Source organism: Protobothrops mucrosquamatus, unplaced genomic scaffold, assembly GCF_001527695.2.
Source record: "Protobothrops mucrosquamatus isolate PMUCROS unplaced genomic scaffold, P.Mucros_1.0 scaffold2637, whole genome shotgun sequence".
NCBI lineage: Eukaryota > Metazoa > Chordata > Lepidosauria > Squamata > Viperidae > Protobothrops > Protobothrops mucrosquamatus.
In genome coordinates this window covers 106,032-133,999 of record NW_015388690.1, presented here as the reverse complement: position 1 = coordinate 133,999, position 27,968 = coordinate 106,032, and the positions used below count along the sequence as shown (strand labels likewise).

Genomic DNA, 27,968 nt, shown 5'->3' with positions numbered 1-27,968 from the left:
TGGTGGGATGTGTAGAGCCATTCTCTTACCTCACTTATAAAGTGATTGAGAGTGTTGAAAGTGTTCCCCAAACCAGCTGGTACTGCAAAACAGTTTTGTTGTGCATGTTATCCTTAGATTTTGTTAGGATTACTGGGTAGATTGGATAAATTGGATGGATAGATGGATGGATGGATGGATGCTCCAGATTGAACATTTTCTTTTTTAAAATTATTATCATCATCACGACCATCACTATTAGTATCTTTTACAAGGACCAATAACTTTTGTAGTTAGTTGCATTAAACAACAACAACAATTTAAATAATGATCATAATCAACATCATTGCTACAATCCAAAACTTCTCTTCAACACCACTGAACAAATGGTATGTGTGGATTGTGCAAATGCCAGCAGAGGGCTATGTGAATTCATTAAAAATGTAAAAGGGTTAAAAAAAAAATGGCAGCGCATATTGATCAGTAAGAATGGGAAGGAAGGAAAGATTTTCTATCCAAATAAATGATACAATGGTTTCCATTTTGCTTCAAAGATACAAATACTTATTTCCTGAAATACCTGGAAATGAATTGCTTCAACTGGATTGTTAAAACAAAACATACAATCTTAGAATCTACAGATTTGGACAATAAAAAACAACCCAAATCACACATTCCCAATTATTTTACTGTTTTGCTAATTTCAATTATTTCTCTCTGAATTTTTTTTTAGGCATCTTTGAAGATAATAAATTCCAATGGAGGGTGTTTCTACCATCTAAGCAGTCTCTACTTATGCTTATATTGGTCTAAAAACATGACGGAACTGTAAGTAAATCTTCCTTGCCGCATGATGACTCGGATCACTATAATCTGGAAGGAAGCAGAATAATTGTGTCGTCTTCCGTGGCGATTTGCTTAGTGTGTGGAACAATGCCAGAAGGACTAGCAGAAATGCTTATGGATACATGGGCTCCATTAGTAATATTATGGATTACTGCATTTCCATCTATATACATGGCTCCAATGAATCATTCTCAAGTACTACCCAGCAGATCCAGCAGAGGACTAAGTGAACTCAATGAAGAACAAAGAGTGTTGAACCGTTCGAAGAGAGGCTGGGTATGGAATCAAATGTTTGTGTTAGAAGAATTTTCTGGACCTGAACCAATATTAGTTGGACGGGTAAGTCAATATTTTTTTTAATCCTCTAATGAGGCTGATAACACATATTCATTTCTTTGAATTCTTCCGTCAAACCAGCCTCGTAATTCTATGTCCTGTGAATGTTTTGACATGCTACAAGTCAACTAGAAAAGGAACCGACCTCTAATTAGCTTTCTGCCTTTTGAAAGAACTACAAAGAACAAGGCTGCAGTTAGCTCTGATTCTGTAAAAGGATGATTATTGATTTTATGTGATTAGCCTATTACAGTCAAGGAAAATGGTGTGAGTATGTTGGGCTTGGATTTTGTTGATATGGATTGTTTGGCAGACAAGACAGGCAGAACTTTCTTTCAGTCATTGACCAATAAGAGACCACTGAGAGGGTCTACTCAACTTATCTTGGTATTTCTTCACACTTTTGGTTTGCTTTGTGTAATATGTAGTGGAGCATATATACAATTAAACCTTAGTTAGGCCTGGAAGATTAAATGTCTTGCTTCAGGTCACTCTGTGTGTGTGTGTGTCTGTGTGTCTGTGTGTCTGTGTGTCTGTGTGTGTGTGTGTAGGACAAATAACATGATGGATGAAAGCAGGGGTGGTTTTCTCCAGGTTGCATGAACATATTTTCAAGCTGGCTGTATGAATATTTGGAGGGGGCGAGATGCATCTCTTTGATTTAACTTCAAATCTGATAGCGAAGGATCAAATCTCAGTTAAAAAAAAAAAGGTTTGGGACCAAAATCAAGGTAGCCTACTGAAACAAACACAAAAGAGGATTAATTCAAAGGCAGGTTTGATTACCTGCCAGGGTTTGAGCTAAAGATGTGAAGAAGAGGTCAAAGATGAAGAAGCAAAAAGACTGTCAAGGAAAAAAGAAAATGAAGTAAGAGAAACATTTTTTGGTGGGGGGGGAGTCTTAAATAGGGCAACAAAATGTGTCTCTCATCTCCCTCTCTCTCTGTTTGTATCTCTCTTTCTCACACACTCTTTCTTTTCAAGCAAATAAGTATGTTTCAGAGCAACAGCTATTTAATACATGCCTTCTGCCTATAAAATAAAGATATTGTATTTGTGTTAATGGTACCTATTATGTTCCCATGGAATCGGAAGAAGACACCCCCCTCCCCCCAAAAAACAAACCATCCTAATAGAAATTAATACGGGCTAAGCAAAAGACTTCATTTTACTGTCAATCACAATGTGGAATAACTACAAACTGCTTCTATTATCAAGCATACTAGAAATCATAGCATAAATTGCCCAAGCAGCACAAATAGTACGGCAGACTTTCAGCATCTTCATACATCAAACTTCCCTCATCTAAATAGCAGCTCAAACATGCATTGGTTTCCATGGGTTATTTATTTACCGTGTTTAAATAAATACATTTTATTTGCTCTAGCCCCCACCCCTTCAAAAAGACTCTAAGTGGTTTACATTAAATAAGTTTTACCGTTTGATTTTCTAGCGAAATGCAGAATGAGAAAAGTAGAAACAGCCCCTAGAAAGGATGAGATTATCTGAACCACTCATCCCACAGCGTGCTTAATTCTTACTATTTCAACATTATCCTCTTTCTAATTCCGGGTTTCATTCTAACTATTACAGTGTAGCTACAAGGGCAGTCCTGATTAATTGGCAATGTGTTATTGAGTAGGATTGCTTGAGTATCATTATGAAGGAAAAAAATCCAAAAAGGGGATTCTTGGCATTATTCTGCTGTTACCTAAAATAACAATCTGAGTTGCCTATTTATACAGTCCTGGGATTCTGGTGTTAGGTCTAGTTGTGAGGAATGGGACAACTCTCCATGGCCAACTTGCCACAGGACAGCTTGCTGTGACTGACTAGCCATGGCCAACTCATTGCAGCCAACTCACAGGAGAACTCGCTGCAGGACAATTCAACAAAAGTTAAATTAATTCCAATGGAACCATTGTCAATAATAATAAAATAAAGAAAGTCAATCCGGAAATGCAAGAGTTATAATAATTTTGATGGAAACATGGTCACCAGTAGTAAAAGCACCTAAATGTAATGATTAATACAGCACTGAATTCTCCCCAGGTAACTTGTCCTGCAATGAGTTGGCTGTGGCGAATTGTCCTGTGGCAGGTTAGCTGTGTTGAGTTGGCTATGCTGAGTGGGTTGTGGCGAGTCTTCCTAGATCAGCGGTTCTCAACCTATGGGTCGCGACCCCATTTGGGGTCGATCGACCATTTCACGGGGGTCGCCAAGCAAGGCTGTCTGCCATTTTTTTCCCCTTTTTCCGGCGGGTGCCTTACCTCCCTTGGGCTGGGCCAGCTGCTGGTCGGCCTGCTCCGTCTCTGCCGCTTGCCAGCTACGCTTCGGCCGGCGCAGGGGGCGGAACCATGCATGTGCGGCGCTCCCGGGCAGGGAAAGTCCTCGACTTATGACCGGTTGGGTAGTCCTCGACTTACGACTGGTTTAGTCCTCGACTTACGACCGGTTTAGTTCTCGACTTACGACTGGTTTAGTCCTCGACTTACGACCGGTTGGGGGTCGCGGCATTAAAAAGGTTGAGAACCACTGTTCTAGATCCTCTGTCGTGATGCTTAAAGTCACTATCCACAATTTGTAAAGCGCTGTGTACCACAGGAGGTCAGTCCCAAAAAAGTAGAAAAAAATATTGAAGAGGTGAATCTGATGGTGAAGTTCATGGCGATAATTGAAAAACAGGCCTTTTGATGAATATATTCTTTATTTACCTAAGAGCAAGTTTTGAGTATATTGGAAGTTGCTCCTAAATCTTTGCTATTTTGCTGTTTAGATTTAGGACGAAAGTCTAAAAGAAAATCTGAAATTGAATAGGATAAAAGAGTTAAGAATGGAACCTACGAAGTATTCCCAACTGATTTCAGTCATTGGGCAATCAAACAAGGTTCGACCCATGGATTGCTTGCCAGGAAAACTGCAAAGTTTCCAGCCCATCTTTCATCTTTCAATTTTCAGTAATCACAGAGACTGCTTTCCTATTTGCTTAGGTTAATGGTTCACTATTGCCCACACTTCTGTGAAAGAAGTGGTAGGTCTTAGCAGCAATTGACAATAGTGTCTTGTTTAGAATTAAGAACGGGAAATACTTTGTAGAACTATAAAGCACAATGTGATTTTATTAGTTCCCATTTGGAAAAAGTGAAGTTGCTGTCCCAGTAAAGGAGCCTAAAGCAGCTCTTTGATCAGCTATGCCTCTTAACAGTTTCAGTTGAACCTGTAACTGTTGTACATATTTTTGCATCAAGGTGATTTTTTTAACAAATGATGCCCAGATTTTGATGAAACATTAAACAGAAAGGGATGGATGTGAATCTTGAAGCAGTATCTTTATCTGTATATCAATATTGGGGGTTTCCCCCAATATTCTAGGAATCTCTTCTAGAAATCCTGGTAGTGTAACCCTTAAGTGCAAAAACACTAAATGGTGAAGTGAAGTATCCATTTACACTGCACTCTTCATAAGGTTAAGCTGAAAGAGTAAGATAAAAAATAGTCATCATGAGCAAGGCGTGGTTTTGTGTGCTGCCTGCATCTCACGGAGGGGGCTTTGCTTGTTTGTGTGGACCGGTTCCTGGCATGCCGTGGCCTGGTACTGGTCCATGGACTGGGGGTTGGGGACCCCAGAGATAGACCATTCAAGAAGCCAATTGAGGTTTATTTATTAAATGCTGGTCTTGTAGCCTACCAAACATTCTTTCCATACAAAGGCACGAGTTCACACAACTTACACTCTAAAGCTTGGATTTTGTTTTGTTTTGTTCCATTCAGTTGTGTGTCCGATTCTCAGAGACTGTCTGGACATTTTCTTGGCAAGGTTTGTCGGAAGAGTTTTGCCATTGCCTCCTTCCTAGGGCTGAGAGAGAATGACTGGACCAAAGTCAACCAGATGGCTTTGTGCTCAAGGCAGGACTAGAACTCAAGGTTCTAGTGGTTAAGGCATCAGTTTCCAGTGGTTAAGGCATCAGTTTCCACCCTGATGCCTTAACCACTGCATCAAAATGGCTCTTGAAACCATATTCAAAAACCTTGCATAGCAAAGCTTAATTGATGTATTCAAATATTATTCTAAGACCAAGAATGTAAATCATATTGGGACTAAATATAATGGCTGGTTCCCATAGATTGCTAAATCAAAGATTAGATTCTTACAATATTCTGAATGCCAGGCTCTCCGTTCCCCTATTAGCCTACTCAAATATGCTTCAAGCTTCCTTTTATGATGATGTTGATATTCTGAGATAATCCTGAATGTGGTGCTGAGAAATTTACCCTGTAGACCAAATTTTGCTGAGAGACAAAGAAACAGATGGAATAACATTTCAATGAATTATGCAATTAAAATAAAACGAGATTAATCCAGGATATTTTATATTAGCGTTGAAAGCAATTCAGAATCATAGCTCAACAATAGAGTCCGACTGTCCTTCAGCTAACCTTCTAGAGTGGCGTGTAAAAGTTAAGATAAAATTATTTGTCTGGTTTTATCTCACCTTTTTAATCTACCATTGAAAATACACAATGATGGAAATTGAAGGAGGTATGTTTTAATGACATCCTATAAAACTTTTCATAGCTTGTGATTTTATAGATTGGAAAATAAGAGCATATTGAATAATCTTGAATCCTGATCTTGTTTAGAATTATAGATTTGTTGCAAGCCCAAGATGCTACTTAATTGTGCATGTTAACAAAGTTGGACCTACAATTAGGCCAGGTGAGACAGCTGTCTTAGGCAGCAGAATTTGGATAGCGTGAGAAGATAGGCAATTGTGAACCATTTTACTGCTGTATTGTCACTACTGGAGATAGAATGCTTTAGGGCTTTACTGTATACACATATAGGAAAAAGTTTTATGGATCAGGGTATTAGGTTTCCTGATTTGGCTGGGTGGGATTATCATTTACGTCTCTGCTTCAGGCAGCAAAATATCTTGAGCTAACCCTGTGAATTCATTTATCCCAAAGTCATGCATTTCTATCTTAAGTTGATGCAGAGTCTGGCAGTCACACACTTAGCAAAATCAAGACAAAGAGGACACACAATCCAATTTATTTGCAAATAATTATTTCCTTGCTCAAATCCCTAAACTGCAATAAGACTACAGCCTTCTTTGCATCTTTTACGTTCATTCAAATATTAGCCAAATCTTATAAACCGATGATGGATCCTCTATACCTATTCTAGATATAGAATTTATTGAAGCACACACACTTAATTGCTTTTTATAGGTACGTATTCCCAACTGGATTTAAACTAGGAAAGATTATTATTATTATTATTTTCAATCAAACACACTTAAAAAACAAAACAAAATGAACGGTGAGTTAAAGCAGATCGCTGCCCCTGTCTTGATTCGTTCTGCATACCGCTGAGCTGTTCGAAGGATGTGCTGTCTTACAGACCATATGTGTGCCAATTTTTCTGCTACAAATGAGGCAAGAGATGCATCGAAAGAAGTCTCTAGGAGCTTTCTTTCACCACCAGATTAAATGACATAGCACTCTGCATTACAGCATCATTAAAGCAGTCTGCCTTCCTTTAATTTCCATCATTATTCAGTTGCACTAGTAAATACATGGGGGAAGAAAGAGGCAAGATAATGCCAGCAGACATGCCCGTTTTCTAGAAGTATTTCTCCCCCCCCCCAAAAAAAAGCATTTGCTCTTCTGTGTTGCTGTTTTTCTTTTCTTTTAATTCACGGAGACCACTTTATAGTTTCTGAACTCGGTAGAACAGATGGAACAGTGCAAAACCTGATTCCAGGGAAGAAAGATGTTGGATCTGTTCCTGAATTCACAATTTTGGTACTCATTGTCTGCATATTCTTCCTTCATTGATCGTACAAAATTTGCTCTGTCTATGCATCTGTTTATGCGTGTGCACACAAACAACTAGCACATTTAGAAAGAAACGATATCAAATATGCAAAATCGAGGAAGCATTTAACTGAGACCAAATTCAGATATGCAAGTACCATGCCTGTCTATTTTGCAAACTGTTGTGCAGCTGTTTGCAAGGAAAGGGGAGATGAGGCTCCCTCATGATGCTCAAAATATTATGACCAGTTCAGAGCATGTCAATAAACTCTTCATTTCCCAGGAAATGGAATGAAAATTCTATCCAAATTGAATGTTGGTATAAATAGAGTTTTATGGAACTCTAGTTGACCCATTCTAATTATTAATTGGTCTTCAGCCAAAGGACTTCATCTATCTAGATGTATAAACCACTAGGGCAGGACCTGTATTTAGCTGGGAAATCTGTATAGAATTCTAGGAGTTTTGGCCACACAATTAAAAAAAGAAATCCTACAAAAGTAGCAAAATTGTTCCATGTTTCATGAAAATGCTCACGAAGTCACAAGGGTGAGGTGCAATTGAAGACTATAAACTGGTTTGTAAAGGTCCATCCATATACATGTTGGTGAATGATTTGTGTGTCACATATAACATTAGGATTAGTAATTTACAGTGGATTCTTTACCTGTTCACTTACTGAATTAAGTAGTGAAGTAAGTTCATAATGAACTATAAACTAAGATGGTTTGAATAAGGATGAAGTTCTTTGTGTAATCCTTGAACTGATTAATATTTTCTACTTTTATATTATGGCTGTAGCTTAAATTAGCACCAAAGAAACCTATGCTCCCAATTTGTGCATTCTAAGCCTCCAATAGAATTGTGCCAGTTGTAATGATTATGTAATCAGTAAGCCAAAATAGCAAGAAAAGAATAGATTTATTTACAGTTGTTCTGACATTTTTCAGCCCTGAAAAACCTTCAATCTGTTTTATAAATAGGATCATTTATCCTTATGATCGAATTTTTTCTAGCTCTTTGAAATCTCAAAGGACTACAATGAAAGTTTGACTTTTATTTATTAATTTCCCACATTCTCATTTTCTTGTTATTCTAAAGATAGATACTATTCTTTGAGTAGCTTATATCAGATTAACAGATCAACCTTCTTTGTATTGTACCCGTAAGCAGATAATAGGGGGAAAAAAATCCCTGTAATTCTTTAAGAAAATACCTTTTGTCAGATTAACAGTAAGTATCACTGCCCCTGTTCATGTTTGAGTCCAGTCACAAGGGACTGTGTGAAAATAGTAAGTAAAATGAAACAAGTAAAATAAAATACCATTGAAATCTTGTGAAATTTAGAATTGTTAAGTCAGAGCTTGCAAAAATTTGGCAAGTACAATGACGTTTTTGGTTTGTTTGGGGCAATAGCCATTATGCAATCTCATTATTAGGAGCACGGTGGTTCAAAGGGTTGAAATGCTGGGCCGGGGATTAGCAGGCCCATGTTCAAGACCCAAGACATGCTGTGGGCAGGGTTGAGCTCCTGTCCTTCACTCTACTTCCTACTAGGGTCATGAAAGGAGCCCACAATTGGACATCCCCAAAGTAACGGTGATGCCACTGGATAATCCTTTCCACCCTGAAGCGTCTCGGTGCTTCTGACATGGGTGCAAAAAAGAAAAATCTCATTATTGTTCGCATTGAGGAAGAATTCTTCCTCAGTATTGATCTCTGTTTTTCTCCCACCACCATCCGATCCAAAAACACACCTGTGTAAAGTGCGATATGGAGATTCAACTTAACACTGTTTCCATCGATTCTCCAAATCAAATCAGCTTTCCCAGCCAGATTGACGTGATGTTTTTTGATCTTTATTAGATCATTTTAGCTGGGGCTGTCTGACTGATTTAATGTTTTTAGCTTTTTTTCCCCCTAGGTTTCTCCACTGGAGTTAGGTGGTCAATAAATGTAAATAAATGATAAAATAGTTAAAAAAAAAACCAAAACAAAACTCTGAAATGATCTGAATCGCGTTGGACTGGTTTTCTGAATTGCAAATAATCCTGGAGATATAACCACAATCGGGACTGGAACTTCCATTGCCAAGCAATGTAGTTATTAAGGAGATTTGCTTAATGATTGTCGTAAAAGGAGGTTATAAAATTAAATATAAGTCACTTAATGACTGCATCACTTAGTAAAAGAAGTTCCACTTCAAATTAGGTTCGTAAGTTAAGAGCTACCTATAATATACAGGAACATAACATTACAACAACAACATACACATATACACATAAACTAATCTCAGTTGTAACAGTTAACATTATTCTCAAGTTTTGCTGTTTTCTGCTGTAATGTAACAGTGGGAGAAAGAAAGCATCATGCTAAAGTAGTCAAAGGTGGATTGAGATTCAGCAATAAATAAATGCTTATTCTCATCCTAGTCAATCAGCAGAGCATTTAAATGGATTACAGAAGTTAGTACTTTCATACTTACAAGATTCTGTTAATGTAGCCTTATAAATAAAGTAGATTTAGGTCATCTAATTGTATGACTGGTTTATCTGGGAAAGCCATAGCTGCTGAGACAGTTGGAGGGCCAGTCGTAAATGCCACTCATTCAGCACCTTTGTAACTTTGAACAATCATTAAATTAGTGGCTGTTAATCAAGGACTACTTAGAGTCACCCCCCAGGCAAGATGGGTCTCATATAAGTGATATAAATAAATAAACAAACAGTACCTGTAATGACTAGGTCAATATTCCTGAGAAACAATGATTGGAAACCGATCAAAGAGAGAAGCAACATGGAACTAAGGAGAAACTTCCTGATAGTGAGGACAATCAACCAGTGGAACAGCTTACCCCCAGAATCGTGGGCGCTCCATCACTAGATATTTTTAAGAAGAGGCTAGACAGTCACCTGCCTGAGACGGTATAGGTTCTCCTGCTTGAGCAGAGGGCTGGACTAGAAGACCTCCAAGGTCCCTTCCAGCTCTGTTCTATTCTATTCTATTCTACTCTACTCTACTCTACTCTACTCTACTCTACTCTACTCTACTCTACTCTACTCTACTCTATTCTATTCTATTCTATTCTATTCTATTCTACATAGAGCCAAAGCTAAAAAATAAGCAGGGACAATCATTTTCTCCCCTTCAGGTACTTTAAATTCCTATTTCTGACACCTCTTCGCTCTATGTCTCTATTTCCATCCCTCCACTGCAGACATGGACGGATTGCGCCTGCCAGGAATCTAAACTGTTTTCTTGCAGATAGTTTTTGAAAGTAGGCCAAGGCCTGCATGGATTTTGTATTTTAGGACTGCAATGCCCTCCCCCAACCCCTCAAATGTGTAGCTGGCACAGCACCTAAAGCCATTCTGTGGCTCTCTCTTTTTTTTTTTTTACTTTGCCAAATACTTCACATTTATTTACGGGTGTAAATTTGCTTCCTTGGTGGTGCACATTGGAGCTTTTAATTCCCTGATCTGCAGAGGCAACAGTGTGCTTGAACTTGCGAGGATTGTGCAATGAGGAGAGCCAATAGCGCAAATAGATATCCACCTTTCTCTTCAAACAAATCAATCCGGCACAGGGACAGATGAGAATGTCGTGATCAGATTGTTATTATTATTATTTTTTTAAGCCCAAATGCCTCCAAATGAGTAAACCTGATCCTAAAAAGCAAGAAGGTGGGTAGAATGTCTGAAAAAGAAAAAAAAAATATGTTTAAATGTGAGATAGGAGACAACTATTCTGGAAAATGGATTTGGAGTGCTTACCTCTTAAAGGTTTGGGTCTGACTTCTTGTATAATCAACCACAATTATGCACCTTCACTTCCCAGAATCTCCAGGGTGGTTTTTGTTGTTTGTTTTGTTTTTCTGTGTGCAACATTGAAAAGCAGCCCGAAGCCTTTGAGAATTGGTCTTTTTAATGCAAATTACTTGGCTTTTGTTCTTTGACACATACATTTCCAAGATGGCAGGATTTTTCAATGCAATTTCTCCTTAGGTATGCTCTCCTTTTGAGTGTAACTGCTATTGTTTACATACAACTTTCAGCAAAGCCCCCCCTTTTAGACCCCTTTGTAGTGGATTTTTGTCAGAGGAAAGCCAAACACAAGTTGATTGTTTAATACTGCCGTTTACCTCATTGTGAAGCCTATGAAGTGTTCTCTGCTTTCAGACATTGCTGCGGTGGTTTTTTTAAAAAGAAAAACCTTCCATAAATGTAATGCCCATTTAGTTTTAAAAAAAGAAACACTTCCATAAATCTAATGCTTATTTAGTTAAGAATCTCCTTCATAACTGTTCCAAACTGCATGCTGTGGGATTTCATGGCAAGCATGCTGCCTTCTGCATGCTTAGGATTTAATCCAATTAAACTTATCAATCTTTATTTACTGCAAAGACTTGTTCAAGATCCCGGTACCTTTTGCAAAACAATGGTACAAGTTGGTCCTCAACTTACGACCGAGTCCAAATTCTTTGTTGTTAAGTGAGACATTTGTGAAAGGAGTTTTGCCCCATTTTACGACCTTTCTTGCCACAGTTATTAAGCGAATCGCTGCAGTTGATCAGTTACTGACCCAGTTGTTAAATGAATCCGGCTTCCCCATTGACTTTGCTTGTCAGAAGGTCGCAAAAGTGATCACATGACCCTGGGACACTGCAGGGGTCATAAATATGAACCAGTTGCCCAACATCTGAATTTTGATCACATGACCTTGGGGATGCTGCAAAGGTCGTAACTCTGAAAAATGGTCATAAGTCACTTTTTCCAGTGCCTTTGTAACTTTGAACTGTTTTATAAGTTGAGGAATACTTGTGTTGCCATTTTAAATGGAAGATGCCTTTTCAGGGATCTTTACAATCCATGTTTCTCTCTCTCTCTCTCTCTCTCTCTCTCTCTCTCTCTCTCTCTCTCTCTCTCTCTCTCTCTCTCTCTCTCTCTCTCTCTCTCTCTCTCTCTCTCTCTCTCTCTCTCTCTCTCTCTCTCTCTCTCTCTCTCTCTCTCTCTCTCTCTCTCTCTCTCTCTCTCTCTCTCTCTCTCTCTCTCTCTCACTCACTCACTCACTCACTCACTCACTCACTCACAAAGTTTATTGGGCCAGAAACAGCAACCTAATTTTTCTGCCGAATGATATGTCTGGTGACATACTCAGCTGCTTTTTCCTGCAGATCTGATCGGGTAGAGAGCGAGAGAGAGCTCTTGCTTCTCTTTTTCTCTCTGTCCTTTGATGTAGAACTGGTCTATATTTGGAGTCTCCTCAGCATGCATTTACAACTCAGCAGCAGATGTGAGAAGTCATCAGCAGTGCATCAAATGTCACCGCTCTCTCCATTGGTGACAAAGGCAGAATTCAGAGAGATTCCAGTGAAATAAAGAAAAGATGTTAGATGACTGCACATGGTGAATAACATTTAAAGGCACGCCACTGCAGTTGCTCATTTGCGAATATTACGGAAGGCATAATTGGGTGGAGCAGACAATGGCATAAGAACTAACTTGCAGTCTTGGTTTTTTGTTTTTGTTTTGGCAGAAATCATGGAGATTTAATGTATGCTTTACAGTTGTAATTGCTGGATTTGGGGGTGAGAGATGAAGACGGACTGATATAAATACAATGAAGGTTTGAAAATGACAAAAAGCATCTCTTTCTCCTTTTTTTTTTTAAAAAAATCATTGAATCAATACTGAATAATTCAGGAGAAAACACCAAACTTGGTGACAGACTGATTCCCTTTGGATGGCATGTTTCTCCAGCGTCTATTGTTTTTCCTAATGGGATTCAGAGCTTCAACAATCTTCCTTCACTTTTGGAAAGTGTTTGCTGATTCTTCTTTCACTTGAATGAAAACAGGAGAAGTCCTTAAAATATAAAAAATGCTAATGTCTACTTTGTGTTGAGTGCATATCTTCACGCCTTCATTTGCACAGTTTTGTGCAGTTTTCTGGGCAAAGGCATAGAACTTGTCTGCCGTTGTCTTCTTCTGGGAAGTTTTTTTGGACCTCCCAGCCAATCAACTCTGTGAGGCAGGCCAGGCCATTAGTACACTCTGAAAGCTCAACTTGAAGCCTACTTTATTGATGTAGGCTAAAGTAACAGAATCTGGAAAGGTGGACTGAGTTCTTCTATTCCTTTTATACTATGATGAATTAGGGCAGAGGCAGTCTTAGCTTGTTTTCTAACACTTTCTGATTCCAAGGCTTAATGAATGTTTTTATTTTTTGTAACCGTTTCTTCATAGTTTTCCCAAGGTCATCTCTGGGGCTCTCTCTTCTAACCTACAGCCCTGGGCTCCTATCCAAGTATTAACTTGGTTTGACCTTTGTTAACTTCCAAGTCAAGACAATATTAGCAGATGTTGCTGTGTGCTGAGGGACTCTAAAATATAGATTTGTAGACATACAATTGCTTTATGTAACAAATGGTTCCTGAAGCTAGGACTCCAGTTCTAGTTCCAAATACTCTAGCAAAACAAGGTTAAGTTTGTTAGGTGAATGTCACTCTCAGACGGATGTACATCACCAGCTAAATAACATGAAAGACACTGGATGACCTCTACTTGATGGATTTTTGACTTAGCTTAACCTGGAAAGGTTGTTTATTCTGTGTTTGTTCACTCATTGCATCGTCATGGAGAGCTTTCATGTAACTCGTTGCTAGGCCAGCTTATATATTCCACACTCTTCACCCCACAGCATCTATTATGAAAGATTAGGAATAACCCAGAAGGATATAATGGAGTCCAAACTGTCTAATTAACAAGTCAATCACTCATTCATTACATGTAGGTGAGAAAGGCTACAAAAAGGGGTCAAATAAATTGATGGCAGAGGAAAAGGTATTTCTCTCCCCCCCTGTGTGTGTGTTTGTGTGTGTGTGTGTGTCTTTGTCTTTGTGTATGACTGAATGAAAGATTCAAACAGATGGCTCTGTGGAATTATCCCGTTTACTTGTAGTATTGTAGTGCTAGGACCTAAGAAGCCTTTGCCCACTAATAGATCCCAAATATAATTTGGGAATGAAAGGAAATGAAAGGGGAGGGGAGGGGAGGGAAGGGAAGGAAAGGGAAGGAAAGGAAAGGAAAGGGGAGGGAAGAGGAAAGGGAATGGAGAGGAGAAAGGGAAAGGGACAGGTGAGGAGAGGAGAGGAGAGGAGAGAAGGCCTCTTAGATTTTCCTTCCCGTTTTCTCCTTGACAAGAGAAAAGAAAGATTCCTTTTCTTTCTTTCTTTTTAATCCCCATTTCTCCCCTCCCCTCTTCTTACAGGATGGCACGAAGCAGAAGGAGCAGTTGCTACATTATACTCACTTTCTGACTTACTCTCCATCTGTTCATCTCTGTCTGCCTTTCGATGGCGGGCATTCAATAGCAAAGACTGACACTCTTCCATCGTAGTCTGCTGCCATTTCTAATCTCAGACCTTTGCCTCCTTGTCATCATCATTATTTTTTAACACTGTCCTTCCTTCACAGGAAGCAATAATAAATTTATAGGGGGGGGAAAGGAAATCTCCTTTTTTTCTTCTTCTCTTTTTTCATTCCCCCTCGCTGCCCCAAAACCCTCCAGCAACGTATCGGTGTAGGAAATCAAGATGACAAGGGTAAATGCCTGAAGCTTTGCTATACTGCAACATAGCCATTTTTGGAAATATCTGCAAAGAAAAGGTGTTAAGCAACCACTGCAGCTCTTTGGAGTGTCGCTGGGGTACACTGTGCTCAATAGCACAGGTTGTATAGCTCCAAATTTAAGCCATTGATGTTTACAAGTATAGGGTCTAAGAATTGAATTCATGCTTTCCTTATAGAATTCCTAGAAAAATGGAATCATGATTGCTTAAGAAGTTTTTATAGTACACGCTGTACCTGTTTCTTACTACACATTTAAGTTCCCAAAATCATATACAGTTGCCTTTCATCAAAACAACCATCTAAGGCGGTATAATGGAATAATAATTTGGAGAAAAATAATAGCACTAGCAGTTAGACCAGTGGTTCTCAACCTGTGGGTCGGGACCCCATTTGGGGTCGATCGACCATTTCACGGGGGTCGCCAAACAAGGCTGTCCGCCATTTTTTTTGTCCGCCATTTTTTTTGTCCGCCATTTTTTCCCCCTTTTCCGGCGGGTACCTTACCTCCCTTGGGCTGGGCCAGCTGGTGGTCGGCCTGCTCCGTCTCTGCCGCTTGCCAGCTACGCCTCGGCCGGCGCAGGGGGCGGAACCACGCATGCACGGCGCTCCCGGGCAGGGAAAGTCCTCGACTTATGACCGGTTTAGTCCTCGACTTACGACCAGTTTAGTCCTCGACTTACAACCGGTTGGGGTCGCGGCATTAAAAAGGTTGAGAACCACTGAGTTAGACTGATATATTGCCCCGTAGTGCTTAACAGCATTTGCTAAGTAGTTTACAGAGTCAGCATGTTGCCCCCAACAATCCATTTTACGAAGGAAGGAAGGAAGGAAGGAAGGAAGGAAGGAAGGAAGGAAGGAAGGAAGGCTAAATCAACTTTGAGCTGGTTAGGATTGAACTCCTGGCATTAGGCAGAATCAATACTGCCTTCTAATCACTGTGCCACCATTGCTCTATTAATAAGCCAAGAATACGATAGACTGTTAACGGGAGTAATACATATTGAAAAATAGGACATTTTCAATATTTCTCAGACATTGAATAATCAGAATAATTAAAAGAATCCCTACTTTAATTAACATTCCCATGTTTTCTGCAACTTTAGAGGATAAAATCAAAGGCATTTGTTTTCCAACCAAACTGACTACGATTTTTAAAAAGCCCAGCAATGATTTGAAATAGAACTGCCAATATATTATTTCCCACTTCCGTAAGGATGTGTTATATCTATTAAGTTGGCTTTTTTCTAACTCACAGTTGACTCAAGCATTTAAATGTATTAGATTCCAGAACACTCTTTTGAGTAGCAAATATAGCATAACTCTCCCAGGATTTCTCAGTCTTCAAGGCAAGACCTTGGGATTTTCAAGGAAATTCCTTCAATTCAATGGCTGAAATTGCACAACACATTGAAATAAAATGAACTGGGTCATGTGATCAATTACGCTGTTGAACAATCCAGCTGTTACTACAGCATTTTGTGTAAACAGACTGTCCCATTAACCCACAACTTGACTTGTCTCTTTAAGCAAAGCATTTTATATGAACACGGCTACTCTGTTGACTTAAGGTTTAGGCAGTGTTTCTCAACCTTGGCAACTTTACATGTGTGGACTTCAACTCCCAAAATTCTGGGAGTTGAAGTCCACACATTGTAAAGTTGCCAAGGTTGAGAAACACTGGTTTAGGGTATGGTGCATTGTATGAACACCTCTGGGCAACCTGCTAGCTTGTTTAAATTTGATTAAAACAATTCTTAAATCAGTGGTTTAATTGGGTGGGACCTCGTGAAGACCAAAGATCTAGTTGACAGCATAGTGGTTAGGAAGGCACCATACAGTGTCCCTTTTCACAGATCTCCCATGAAGTTCAATTCTTGAGTTATGTTTCAGTCTTTCTTTAGCGGGTTAACATATCCAGAATTATCAACCATGGACAGCATGAGTTATTAACTAATCCCAATAATCCCTATAAGTATCGTTAGTCTCTTGGAAACTAAATTTGTTTTTTTCATATGTCATGAACAAGGAAGTTCTGCGACTGACTGCTCACCAGGAAGTCCTACATTATTCATTGGTTTTTACTCCCAATAAGTGTCCTTCATTCTAATTGGCAGCCTGATCCTAGTACTAGCTTTATTTGGTGGTGGACATTTGGAATACTGAGTCCATTTCTGGTCAGCAGGATGCAAAAAAGATGTTGAGACTGTGGAAAGAGTGCAGAGAAAAGCAACAAAGATGATAAGGGGTCTGGAGGCTAAACTGTATGATGAACGATTGAGGGAACTGGCTATGTCTAATCCAAGACTAGGGGTGATATGACAGCACTCTTCCAATATATGAAGGGCTGTCACAGAGAAGAAGAAATTGACTTATTCTTCAAAGCACCTGAGGGCAGGACAAGAAGTAACAGGTGAAAGAGAGATTAAAGAGAGATCCGACTTAGATCTAAGGATAAATTTTCTGACGGTGAGAACAATTAATCAATTGTGGATTACCTCCAAAAGTTGTGGATACTCCATCACTAAAGCTTTCCAAGCAGAGACTGGACAGCCAATTGTCCAGAATGGTATAGGGTCTCCTGCTTGAACAGGGGGTTGGACTAGAAGACCTCCAAGGTCCCTTCCAACCCTATGGTGTCCTGAACCAAGAAATGGATGCATTCTCTTGTTTACTTGGGGAATAAGGCATTAACATCTTGCTACCTTTGTATTATTGTCACCTTCTGGATGATTGAAAGGGTAGGGGCCTGCCAGAATTTAAGGAGAAGGGTGTTCCATAGGACAGAGGCTTCCAAGAAAAAAAGGCATGCTTCCAAGCCCCACAAGATGGCAACATTTAAGGAGAGTGACTTGGAGAAGACCTGCTCCATCTGGTCTGGTGGAACGGGCAGATATCCTTAGGCAGAGGCAGTCCTCTATATGACCCAGGAGGTTTGTGGCTATATGATCTTCCTTTCTTCTTCTGCCATATTTTTCATTGTAGGATAGACCAGCAGTCTTCTCTGACTGCCCCATAAGGTATTATTTAGCTTCATGCTTTCTTTGATTCTTAAAAACAAAGGAAAAAAGAAAAAACTCCTACAGAAGCAAGGCACTTCTGAATTTCCAAAGGATATTTTCCACAAGACTGCTTTTATCCCTCTCTTTCTTCTCTCTCTCTTTTAACGCTTCTAAGGATTTTTCTTTCTTTCTTTCTTTTTCCTTTTCACACCTTCTTAGCTCTAGAAATGTATCCCTCAAGTGGCACAGACTTTGTTGCCCAAAGACCTGGCTTTCCCCCCCCCCCAGGGGGTAGATTAGGAAATGTGTGACGATGTGGGAATCTTATAATTTGTTTAGTGTGATTTCCACACACCCCACTCCAATTTTACAGTATCTCCTTCTATCCCTTGTATTCTATGGGCTGATATTTTCTCTTGTATGCCACACGGAGTGACTATGAATTGGGCAGCCTATCAGTTTGATTTATAAATAAATAAATAAATAAATAAAACCCCTGTCCACCAGAGTTAAGAATGACTTTCAGTTCGAAATTTGATAATTAAAAAGAGGCAGCCTCAATTAAATTCCTCATTAGACCGTAGTTATTTTCAGTAAGGGCATATGAACGATGGAAGGGCTGTGGAAAAAAAAATAGGACAATCATAGCTCTTTAAAATGCAGACAATGTAAAATTCATTCATCAAGGCAATTGCTGCAGGAGAAAATAGCTGGGCATAGAATTTCAGACCTTAATCCCATTATTTATTGTTTGGAGCATTGAGTTGGAGCCAAATTGCATGGGAGTTAAATTTACTTTTATTTTTTCTCTGCTCATTGGACCTCATGTCTCTTCCCTGTGTCGTGAAACTAGTGACAGTCCTATAATATAATGTAAGGACATTTATTTCCAATCCGTCACATCCCAAGCAAAACATTTGAATATAAGCAGAAATACAATTTTGACAAGTGCAGGCTAAGGATTCCTTCCTGTCTGTTCCCTTGGGAACAAAGCCTGTTAAATTTATCAGATTTAACTCTGTCAGATAAGCTGTTTTATTGCAATCCTATAGATGTTTATGGAAAAATAAGATCCATATTGTTCAGTAGACCACCTAGGCCAACATTGGCAGAATTGGAAAAGATGGCTAACATCTCACAATGTTAGAATTCAGGATTGGCTGTTGACTCCTGAATATGATTTTAAACCAATAAAATAAATGATTTGGTTACACAGTGTAGAGTCCACAGTGTGGAATTTGTGAGACTGTCACAATTTTAGTTTTAAAGGGGATAGGACAGATTCATGGAATATTAGGATGCTGATGGCTAATATTCTTGAAGGCATTATTGTTATTCCCAATAGCATCCACCATGGAGAGGAGTCAGAATTGGCAAGATGGCAGGCAGAACATCACCCTACAAGCTCCACCCTTTTTGGATGTGTACAAAATTGCAAGCACAAGAAATCAGGAACCAGGGCTGTTCAAATGAGTACAAGTTTATTCCATACTAGCTCTCTACAAGAATCTGAATTACGAATGCTCAAGGCAAATTGGTGGTAGATAAGAGTCAGTGGTCATTTACTACATCATTGTTCCATCTATTATCAGCTGCCACTGTGTTGATTGTGACAATCCCCCCATCCATAAACTCTTCTGTCACTTCCCAACCCATAAATGATGTGCTTGAAAAAACAACAGCTAAACAACAACAACAGCAAAAGAGCAGTTAGCTTCCTAATGTAACCAGTTGACCACCATCTACACAACTGTTAGCCTGCTTATCATGTAAGCGTTTGTTTAATGGTTCTCATTGTTGAATTTTAGGAAATAAAGTGACTTTGAAAACATGTTTCGATGTCAATAGGACATCATCTCTCCATACAGCCATTCTGTTTTCCCATGCTTCAAAAGAAATTCACCCTTGCAATGAGGAAAAAAGTAGAAGTGGTTCTAATACGCCATGGTTGGTTTCATTCAGCAGGCTAAAGCCGAATCTGCTATGCTTACCACATTGTTGGAATTCAAATAGGTTTCAGTCATTGATAACTATGAAAGGCTTTAATTCCATACACAATAGCTGAAGGGGGAAAAATATCCCTTCGTGATCGCTCTCAGTGCTTCATTTTAACCATTTCCCCCATTTTCTTTCTTTTCTTCCCCCCCCCCCCCCCCCTGTAGTATAGTGGCATCTTCTCAAGTGCACAGCATTACCAGAGAGACATAATGACTTCAGTCTGCAAACACACTCGCTTTCTAGTTAATGGTCCAGAAGAGGCTGTACTGTTTAATCTTCAGATATGAAACAGTCAGCGATGCTCAGCTGCGGAAATCAAACCTTGGCTGACTGCAAAAGAGTAAAAACTCTATTTCATAAAAAAAAAATGAGTTAACATGAACTCAGCATTCCTTCCCCCTGTTTGAAAGGAGGGAAAAAAATGCTGATTTTAAAAGCATTATTTTAAAAGTCTTCAAAACGAAGCAAATCGTGTGATTGTACTGCTAAAAATAAGGCAATGCAATCCCTTTGAAAATTCTCAGCGTTGGTCTATTAATAATTATTTTTCAAATCAAATTAGCTTAGGTCAGTGGTGGCGAACCTATGGCACGGGTGCCAGAGGTGGCACTCAGAGCCCTCTCTGTGGGCACGCGCGGCATCGCCCCAGTCCTAGGCCTTCAGCTGGGTTTTATAAAACCTTTTCGCTTTAGGCCTCCACCACTGTGTGCAAAAAAAAAAAGGTTCAATCAGTCAATTTCAACTTCACACGAGAAAAAAAAAGATCTTGCAAAGTTGGAATTGATTGATTGAACTTTTTAGTCCCACCCAGTCTGCCGTTACCACCACAGCCACGCCCACCCAATGGGCCACACCCACTCAATGGGCCACACCCACCCAATGGGCCACACCCACCTGGCACTCGACGATGCATAAGTGGGTTTTGGGTTGCAGTTTGGGCACTCAGTCTCTAAAAGGTTTGCCATCACTGGCTTAGGTTATTGTTATTATTTATACACATTAAGTATTGTTACACTAATTTGGAATTAAACATAAGTAACTACATCATACAGTTATGGACCAACCACCAAACAATTTCATACTTTGTGTTCATAGGGAGTCATCCCAAAGTATTTTCTGTTGAAACAGAACAATCCATAGGCATCCACAGGGTTTGTGGGTGACAAAACATTGATTGTGATGTTGCAATTGAAATGTCCCACCCCATTTACATACCTGCATAAAATATGAAATGCAGGAATAAAAGGGTGAATCTTGCATCGTGACATCTATGAGGAGATTCCTTAAACAACATTTGTATAACTCAATTTTGGATGAACTGAACCTAATGTTAAGCCAGTATCTAATTGTTGAATTATCCAAATCAGTGTCTGAAGGTAAGAAAAGGAATTATTGTTTATTGTCTCAATTTTGTTTTGTTTTTGTTTTCCTTTGCTCAAAATAAATCACAAGAGCACAAAAACAAAACAGGATGCTGAATTTTAATTCAAGCAGTCATCAAGTAACACCAAGTAATCTGCTTTAAAAAAAGATGTAGAAGCTCTCTCAGCAAATCATGATTTCAAACTAGTTTCTTGCCTCAAAATTACTGTAGATTGCACTTTATGCTGAGTCAACAATCAATCTCACTCCATTGTGGCAGATTATAAATGTATTAAGCCATTCTCTCTTCTGACTGCCAGCAGCTGACCTGTTTTAGGCAGAATACGATTCAGTTTGAAGACAATTTGATCAAATGACTCCTCTGAACTGAATCTTCAAAACGAATAGTTAAATCCACCAATGCGTTGAATTGGGTCTTTAAGATGATTGAACACTGAGTGGACATTTTCAGTGGATCTTCTCTGCATATATGCTTTTATCAATTAGTTATTTCAGATTAATAGATTCAATTATTCAAATCATCTTAATTATAAGAATTGACTCAAATGTTGAACTGAATGACAATTCATAGAAAATGCATGTGATTCACATACCTCTAAAGATTATTGTTCATCTGTTTAATTGTCTTTCCTTGTATCACATTAAAAACTGCAGTGAGGTGATGAATTTTAGAATATCCTGAGGCTACCACCAAGAATTTTAGTGGTGGCTGAAAATATTATCTATCTATCTATCTATCTATCTATCTATCTATCTATCTATCTATCTATCTATCTATCTATCTATCTATCTATCTATCTATCTATCTATCTATCTATCTATCTATCTATCTATTCTTCCATAAATCAATGGTTCCTTCTCATCAATATTTGGTAAGTGAATGTTCACTTACCATAAACCTTGAGTGTTCTATTTTTAACAGTTGCAGCCAGTTAATGCTAAATCCATTTTCAAAGCCATCTATGCTAGCAGGGATCACAACATTCTGTTGCACTGTAATGAAGTCCATTAGCTAATTATACATTATATGAAGAAGAGTTTTGTTCACTCTGAAACTACGACTGCTGAGTTAGTGCTGTTAGTCCTGAATATAATATTGAGAGAGAAAGGAAGTAGGTTTGGGATAATATATTTTATTATATTTTCCTCCATGCCAATTAGTGGTATATGATGATCTCACGGAAGGACAGTTCACATACCTCTCTGTAAGGATAATGTGAAATGTTTTTGGATAACATTAAATTAATAAATAAAAATAAGAATCTATGAATAATTTCAGAAGTATAGTACTGAAGTACAGTTTAGTTGTTTAGTAATGAACCATGCTGGGCACTTTAAATAAAGCTTGTTGGGACCAGGGGAAAAGCATTAAAAAGTTAATTATTCTGATTCTGAGTAAAATAGATTAGTACAAAGTCTTGCATAAAGTCAGATAGTCTGGGATAAAGTAAAAGTTTTACTTTATAATCCAGTTTCAGTGGAAAAACATTAAATCAACACGCCAGCTAGATTGTTACATGTTAATCCACAATTTGTTTAACACAGTTTGTTGGGTAAAGTTTGCTGAGCTCACATAACATGTCAAGATGTAAACCATGTTGGGAGCATGCAGAGTATTACACTCTCAAACCAAGCATGGCTTAGTGTGATGTATGAAATCAACCATTGCATAATGGTGTTGTTTCGGGTTGGGTAATGAATTCTGGGGATAGGAGAGAAAAAAGGACAAATTGGATTTACCGATGAGTAGCAAATGAATGTGTCAAAGAACAGCAGGATGGAAGAAAGCTGCATTTTTAACCCAACAAACATATCTGAGAAACAGAAAAACCCCAAACTTTCTGCTACTATCTAATAATTGTCCAAATATTTTCAGCCCAGATATTATAACCCAAACAAACACCATCAACATTGACAAAATCAGTCAGTTGCAAAAGGCAGCTTTAGTTGGAACAGCTTACATTCTGTGAAGATAAGTTTTAACACCCTCAAACAATGACATCATGGGAAAGTGTAAACATCTGGCTGACTATGTGGGGAGCCATAATAAACCTGTGTCAACTGCACAAAATCTAGTTTCAGAACAGGAAGGAAGATAGGAAGCAGGCAAGTATGATTGGCTAGCCCTGTGGTGGCGAACCTATGGCACGCGTGCCACAGGCGGCACGCAGAGTCCTCTCTGTGGGGACGCGCACCACCGCCCCAGTCCTACCTAGGCCTTCAGCTGGGTTTTATAAAACCTTTTCGCTTTAGGCCTCCGCTGCCATGTGCAAAAAAAAAAGAGGTTCAATCAATCAATCAATCTCAATTTCTCACGGGAAAAAAAAAGATCTCGCAAAGTTGGAATTGATTGATTGAACTTTTTAGTCCCACCCAGTCTGCCGTTACCACCGCATCCACGCCCACCCAATGGGCCACACCTACCCACTGGGCCATACCCACCCAATGGGCCACGCCCACCCGGCACCCAATGACACATAAGTGGGTTTTGGGTTGCAGTTTGGGCACTCAGTCTCTAAAAGGTTCGCCATCACTGGGCTAGCCTAACAAATGATGGAAAGAGGGAACTCTGTACATTTATTCAGCTTCATTGGCTGACTAATCCAAATGCATCTTAGAGACAATATCTTTCTCCTTTAACTGCCAGCACATTTCTGTCTTCCATCAGCACGGCCATCCTGCTAAAGTTCAACAGCCTTGCAGATTCATTTCATTTGGTGTCAACTTGTCAGAGAGACAGGAAAGAGCGGTGAGATCCTCTGAAATGCACACTCACTGGCTAATCTGGGTTTTGCAAGTGTGGAATGGGAATGAAGGACTCAGGCAGTGGAGACATAAGGAGAACAAATACTTGTTGCAAGCCCAAATCTGCTACATGTCACAAAGAATGTAAATCAGACCAAGGCACTTGTGAGAAGGCAGGAGGGGAAAAAAAATTGCCCAGGATTATTTCCACACATTTGCTGAAGTCACATCTCACTGCAGAGTGTTGCTGCTTCCCAGAGACTCTCTCTCACTTTTGTTTCTCTTTTCACAACAGGGATTCACTTACCTGCTATAGAGTTACATATCCAAGAAAGAGCAATTAACAGAAGCATCTAACATCCCTTATTGCTTCTTTCTGGATAATGGCCGCTCTTTAAACCAGAAGTTTAAAAAGATCAATGGGGGAAAAAAAAACCTGTCGAAAATGGAAACTAACAAGGCCTTTTAGAAAATCTTACCTGATTCCCCCAGATGAGAAGCCTGCTCTATTGAAGAGGGCATGCACCCACCTTCAGCAAATAGTCCAGGCTTCTCTCCTATTCAAAGTATTGGAAGAAAGCGGAGGAGAAATCAGAAAGAAATCTTGCCACTTGAATATAAAATGTTCCTACTTGGGAAACAATGCCCTGGGTTTCATTATCACCAAGGTAACTGCCAGGTTAAAAATAAAATAAAACACAGTTCGGCTCTCCACCAAGATCTTCCATCATCTTCTTCGTCGTCGTCCCTCATTAATTCCGAACTTTGCTCGGCTCACTGTGTTGAATGTTTAGAAGAATTAAATGTGACTTCCAAGAAAAAAGGGGGAGCTTGCTCTCCAGATTAACCAGGAGAACTACCAGGGAGTGCCAGAGACAGTTTCCCTTCTCCCAGGGCGTTAGAATTTTTTGTTCTCCATTCTTGTTAGCACAGTGTTTCTCAACCTTGACAATTTTAAGGCATGTGGACTTCAACTCCCAGAATTCCACAGCCAGCAATGCTGGCTGTGGAATTCTGGGAGTTGAAGTCCACATGCCTTAAAATTGTCAAGGTTGAGAAACACTGTTAAAACATTCATTTGAGAAGCAGTTGCACCTCCAGTTTGGAGCCTTCAATATATTTTCCAGATTGCCTCTAGCTATCATCCCCCCCCCACCGTCCAAACTCCCCTCCCTCCTTTAAAACTCCATTTCCTATCTAATGAAACAAGGAGATCAGTCCTGGGTTGAAAAGAAAAAAAATAATAATAATAAAACCAACAAATGGTACTTTATTTAAACAGACATTTCATAGCAGGAGACTGTGCTGTGGTTGTCATCTCCATTTTTATTTAGGGAACTGTCTCTTTTTATTACTTTCAGAAAGAAATAAGCTGTGCACGCAGTGTTCTCTTTTTCAAAAGAATTAAAACTCCCAGAAACTGTGAGATTTTTTTCCCCTCCACTTAAAATAAAATAAACCACAATTTCACTCTTGAAGGAAGTGGGGCAGGCTGGGTAGGTAACTGACATATTTATACTTCAAAGGTTGTGCTAATTTTATTTCATTCCACTGTATCCAAAGATGACAAATATCATTGGCACATCAGTGAAATAAGAATGTATATAACAGATATAGACAGATATATCATTGTGTGCCATCACACCATGCCACAAATAGATAAGTGTACATCAAATGTGTTAAATTTGAAATGTTTGTTCTGGACCTTTCCAACCTTATTAGGAACAGTTCTACTTTCAGTCTGAAAAAAGGTTCCTTGACCTCAAAACAGAGTTGACTCAGATAGATTAGAATCTTTATTATACTCAAGAATAAAGCCATATATAGCAATGAATGGCAAAGAAAGAGACAACAGAATAACAGAGTTGGAAGGGACCTTGGAGGTCTTCTAATCCAACCCCCTGCTCAAGCAGAAGACCCTAGACCATTCCAGACAATTGGTTGTCCAGTTTCTTCTTAAAAGCCTCCAATGATGGAACACTCACAACTTCTAAAAGCAAGCAATCCCACTGGGTAATTGTTCAGGAAATTCTCCCATCCAAGACATAGCACAGAAGCGCTGCTTGAGCAGGGTCCGTAAGATTATCTGGGACACTACACATCCTCTTCACGACCTGTTTTCCTTGTTACCTTCTGGGAGGAGGGGGCTTCGTGGTATCCGTAGCAGAACATCCAGATTCAGCCATAGTTTCATTCCATACAGCATTAACCTTGTGAACTCTCAAGCTTCCTCCTTCCGTTATATATTCAAGATGGACAGTATTTAATATTTATTTGCTACATACATGTAGGGATTTGGGTCTATATATATGCTGTTCATAGTATGTTTAGGTGTGCATCATGTATGTGTTTCACTTTGAGAGCGGGCAACTAAATTTCATTTTTGATGTGTGCCGTTGTGCCCACAGTAAAAAAAATGACAATAAAGGTTATCTTATCTTATCCATCTATTGTTCGTTGTCTTGCCTTCTGGTGCTTTGGAAAATAGGTTGAGAACATAGAATATAGAATAATAGGGTTCTAGTCCAAATCCTTCCCCATGGCAGGAGAGCCATACAATTTTAGACAAATGGCTCTTCAGTCATTTGTCATTTGAAAACCTCTAAGAATGGAGCACCCACAACATCTGGAAGCAAGCTGTTCCACCAATTAATTGTTCTTATTGTCAGGAAATTTCTCCTTAGTTCTAGGTTTGATTTCTCTTTAATGATCTTCCACCTGTTATGTGTTGTCCTGCTCTCAGGTAATTTGGAGAATAAGTTGACCCAATTTTCTTTCTGACAGATCCTCAAGTACTGGAAGACTGTTATCATATCAGTGTGTGGAAGAGACCCACTTAAGCGATCTGTTAAATATACTTAGGATGAATTGCAATAGATGACAAAAACTTGATATGTTCCATTCTTTACAAAAAGAGTAAAAAAAAAGAAAAGAAAGAAAAGTCCTCTTTTGCATAGATACAATTATGATAATGGCCAAATATCAAATATGAATAGTATTTATAAGTATAAAGAACACTTATTGGGTCTAATGCTTGCCTAAATACTAAATCCCTGCTATAAGAGAGTAATATTTTATAGTTTCATATAATTGTAGTTTAGAAAATTAAACTAACTTAAATTATGGTTATCTCTGCAGTTTCACTTTACAGCACCAGTTGTGGCAGTTATCTGGCACTCGTTATATTTGAAAGTGAGCCCCATTGATCTCAATAGGATTTATGTTTCAAGTAGTTATTTATACGATTACATTGTTCACTGCTAAAAGTGATCAGACACCTGCTTTCTGATTACTGAGGTACCTCTTGAATGCATGAAATAAATAATCCGATTTTGGAGGATAAGTTCTACTCTGGCCAGCTCTACAAAATGGGGTTTATTTACACTGTGATTAGTCATGCCCACCACCGTCTCTGAGAGTTGGGCAGTGTATAAGTTTAATAGATAATGGGGGTAGTAGTGATGGTAATGAAGATGATGAACATTCTAAAAAAAAGTTATTTAGAATGGTTATTCAGTGTCAACTGAAGAATTTGGTTGTCTGGCTTTCCTAACCAGACTAGTTCCATTACCAGAGTCTTGGTTTCTAGTCTGGGTTAATTTATATGGGGTGCGGGGGAGCTAAAGGAATCTCCAGCATCTCATGAATTCAGAAACCTATGTCTAAACATCTCTTGTAAAATGGTAGATTGCTTGCTTAATGGGTTATGTCAGTGATGGCAAACCTTTTAGAGACCGAGTGCCCAAATTGCAACCCAAAACCCACTTATGTATCGTCGGGTGCCGGGTGGGCGTGGCCCATTGGGTAGGCATGGCCCATTGGGTGGGCGTGGCTGCGGTGGTAACGGCAGACTGGGTGGGACTAAAAAGTTCAATCAATCAATTCCAACTTTGCGAGATCTTTTTTTTCCCCGCGAGAAGTTGAAATTGACTGAACCACGGGGTTATGTTTTACTTATATAGTGAAATGGAGCATACACTTAAAAAAATGATAGAACTAAGGGATCTCTCCTCCAGAAAAAACCAAAATACACAGAACAAAAAAAGTGACACAAAATGTCTCACTGTTGAAAGAAAACGGTAAAGAAATTTCTGCACTGCGCTAAACCATAATGTATTTTGTTTGCTTTGAGCGAATTTTGACCTCAAAGTAGAGTTGATTGAGATAGATTAGAATCTTTATTATAGCCAAGTATAAAGCCATGTATAGCAATGAATGGCAAAGAAAGATAA

General features: G+C 39.1%; 1 protein-coding gene across 1 annotated transcript in view; it reads left to right on the top strand.

The window, feature by feature from the left end:
* Positions 1 to 912: 912 nt before the first annotated feature.
* LOC107296095 (cadherin-8-like) overlaps positions 913 to 27,968 on the top strand; it is a gene marked incomplete at its 3' end in the record, with an annotated part of 114,300 nt that continues 87,244 nt past the window's right edge. Inside the window, exon 1 of the mRNA XM_015825439.1 lies at positions 913 to 1,164. Within this exon, the coding sequence (XP_015680925.1) occupies positions 913 to 1,164 (252 nt within the window). The remainder of the gene's footprint in view (positions 1,165 to 27,968) is intronic.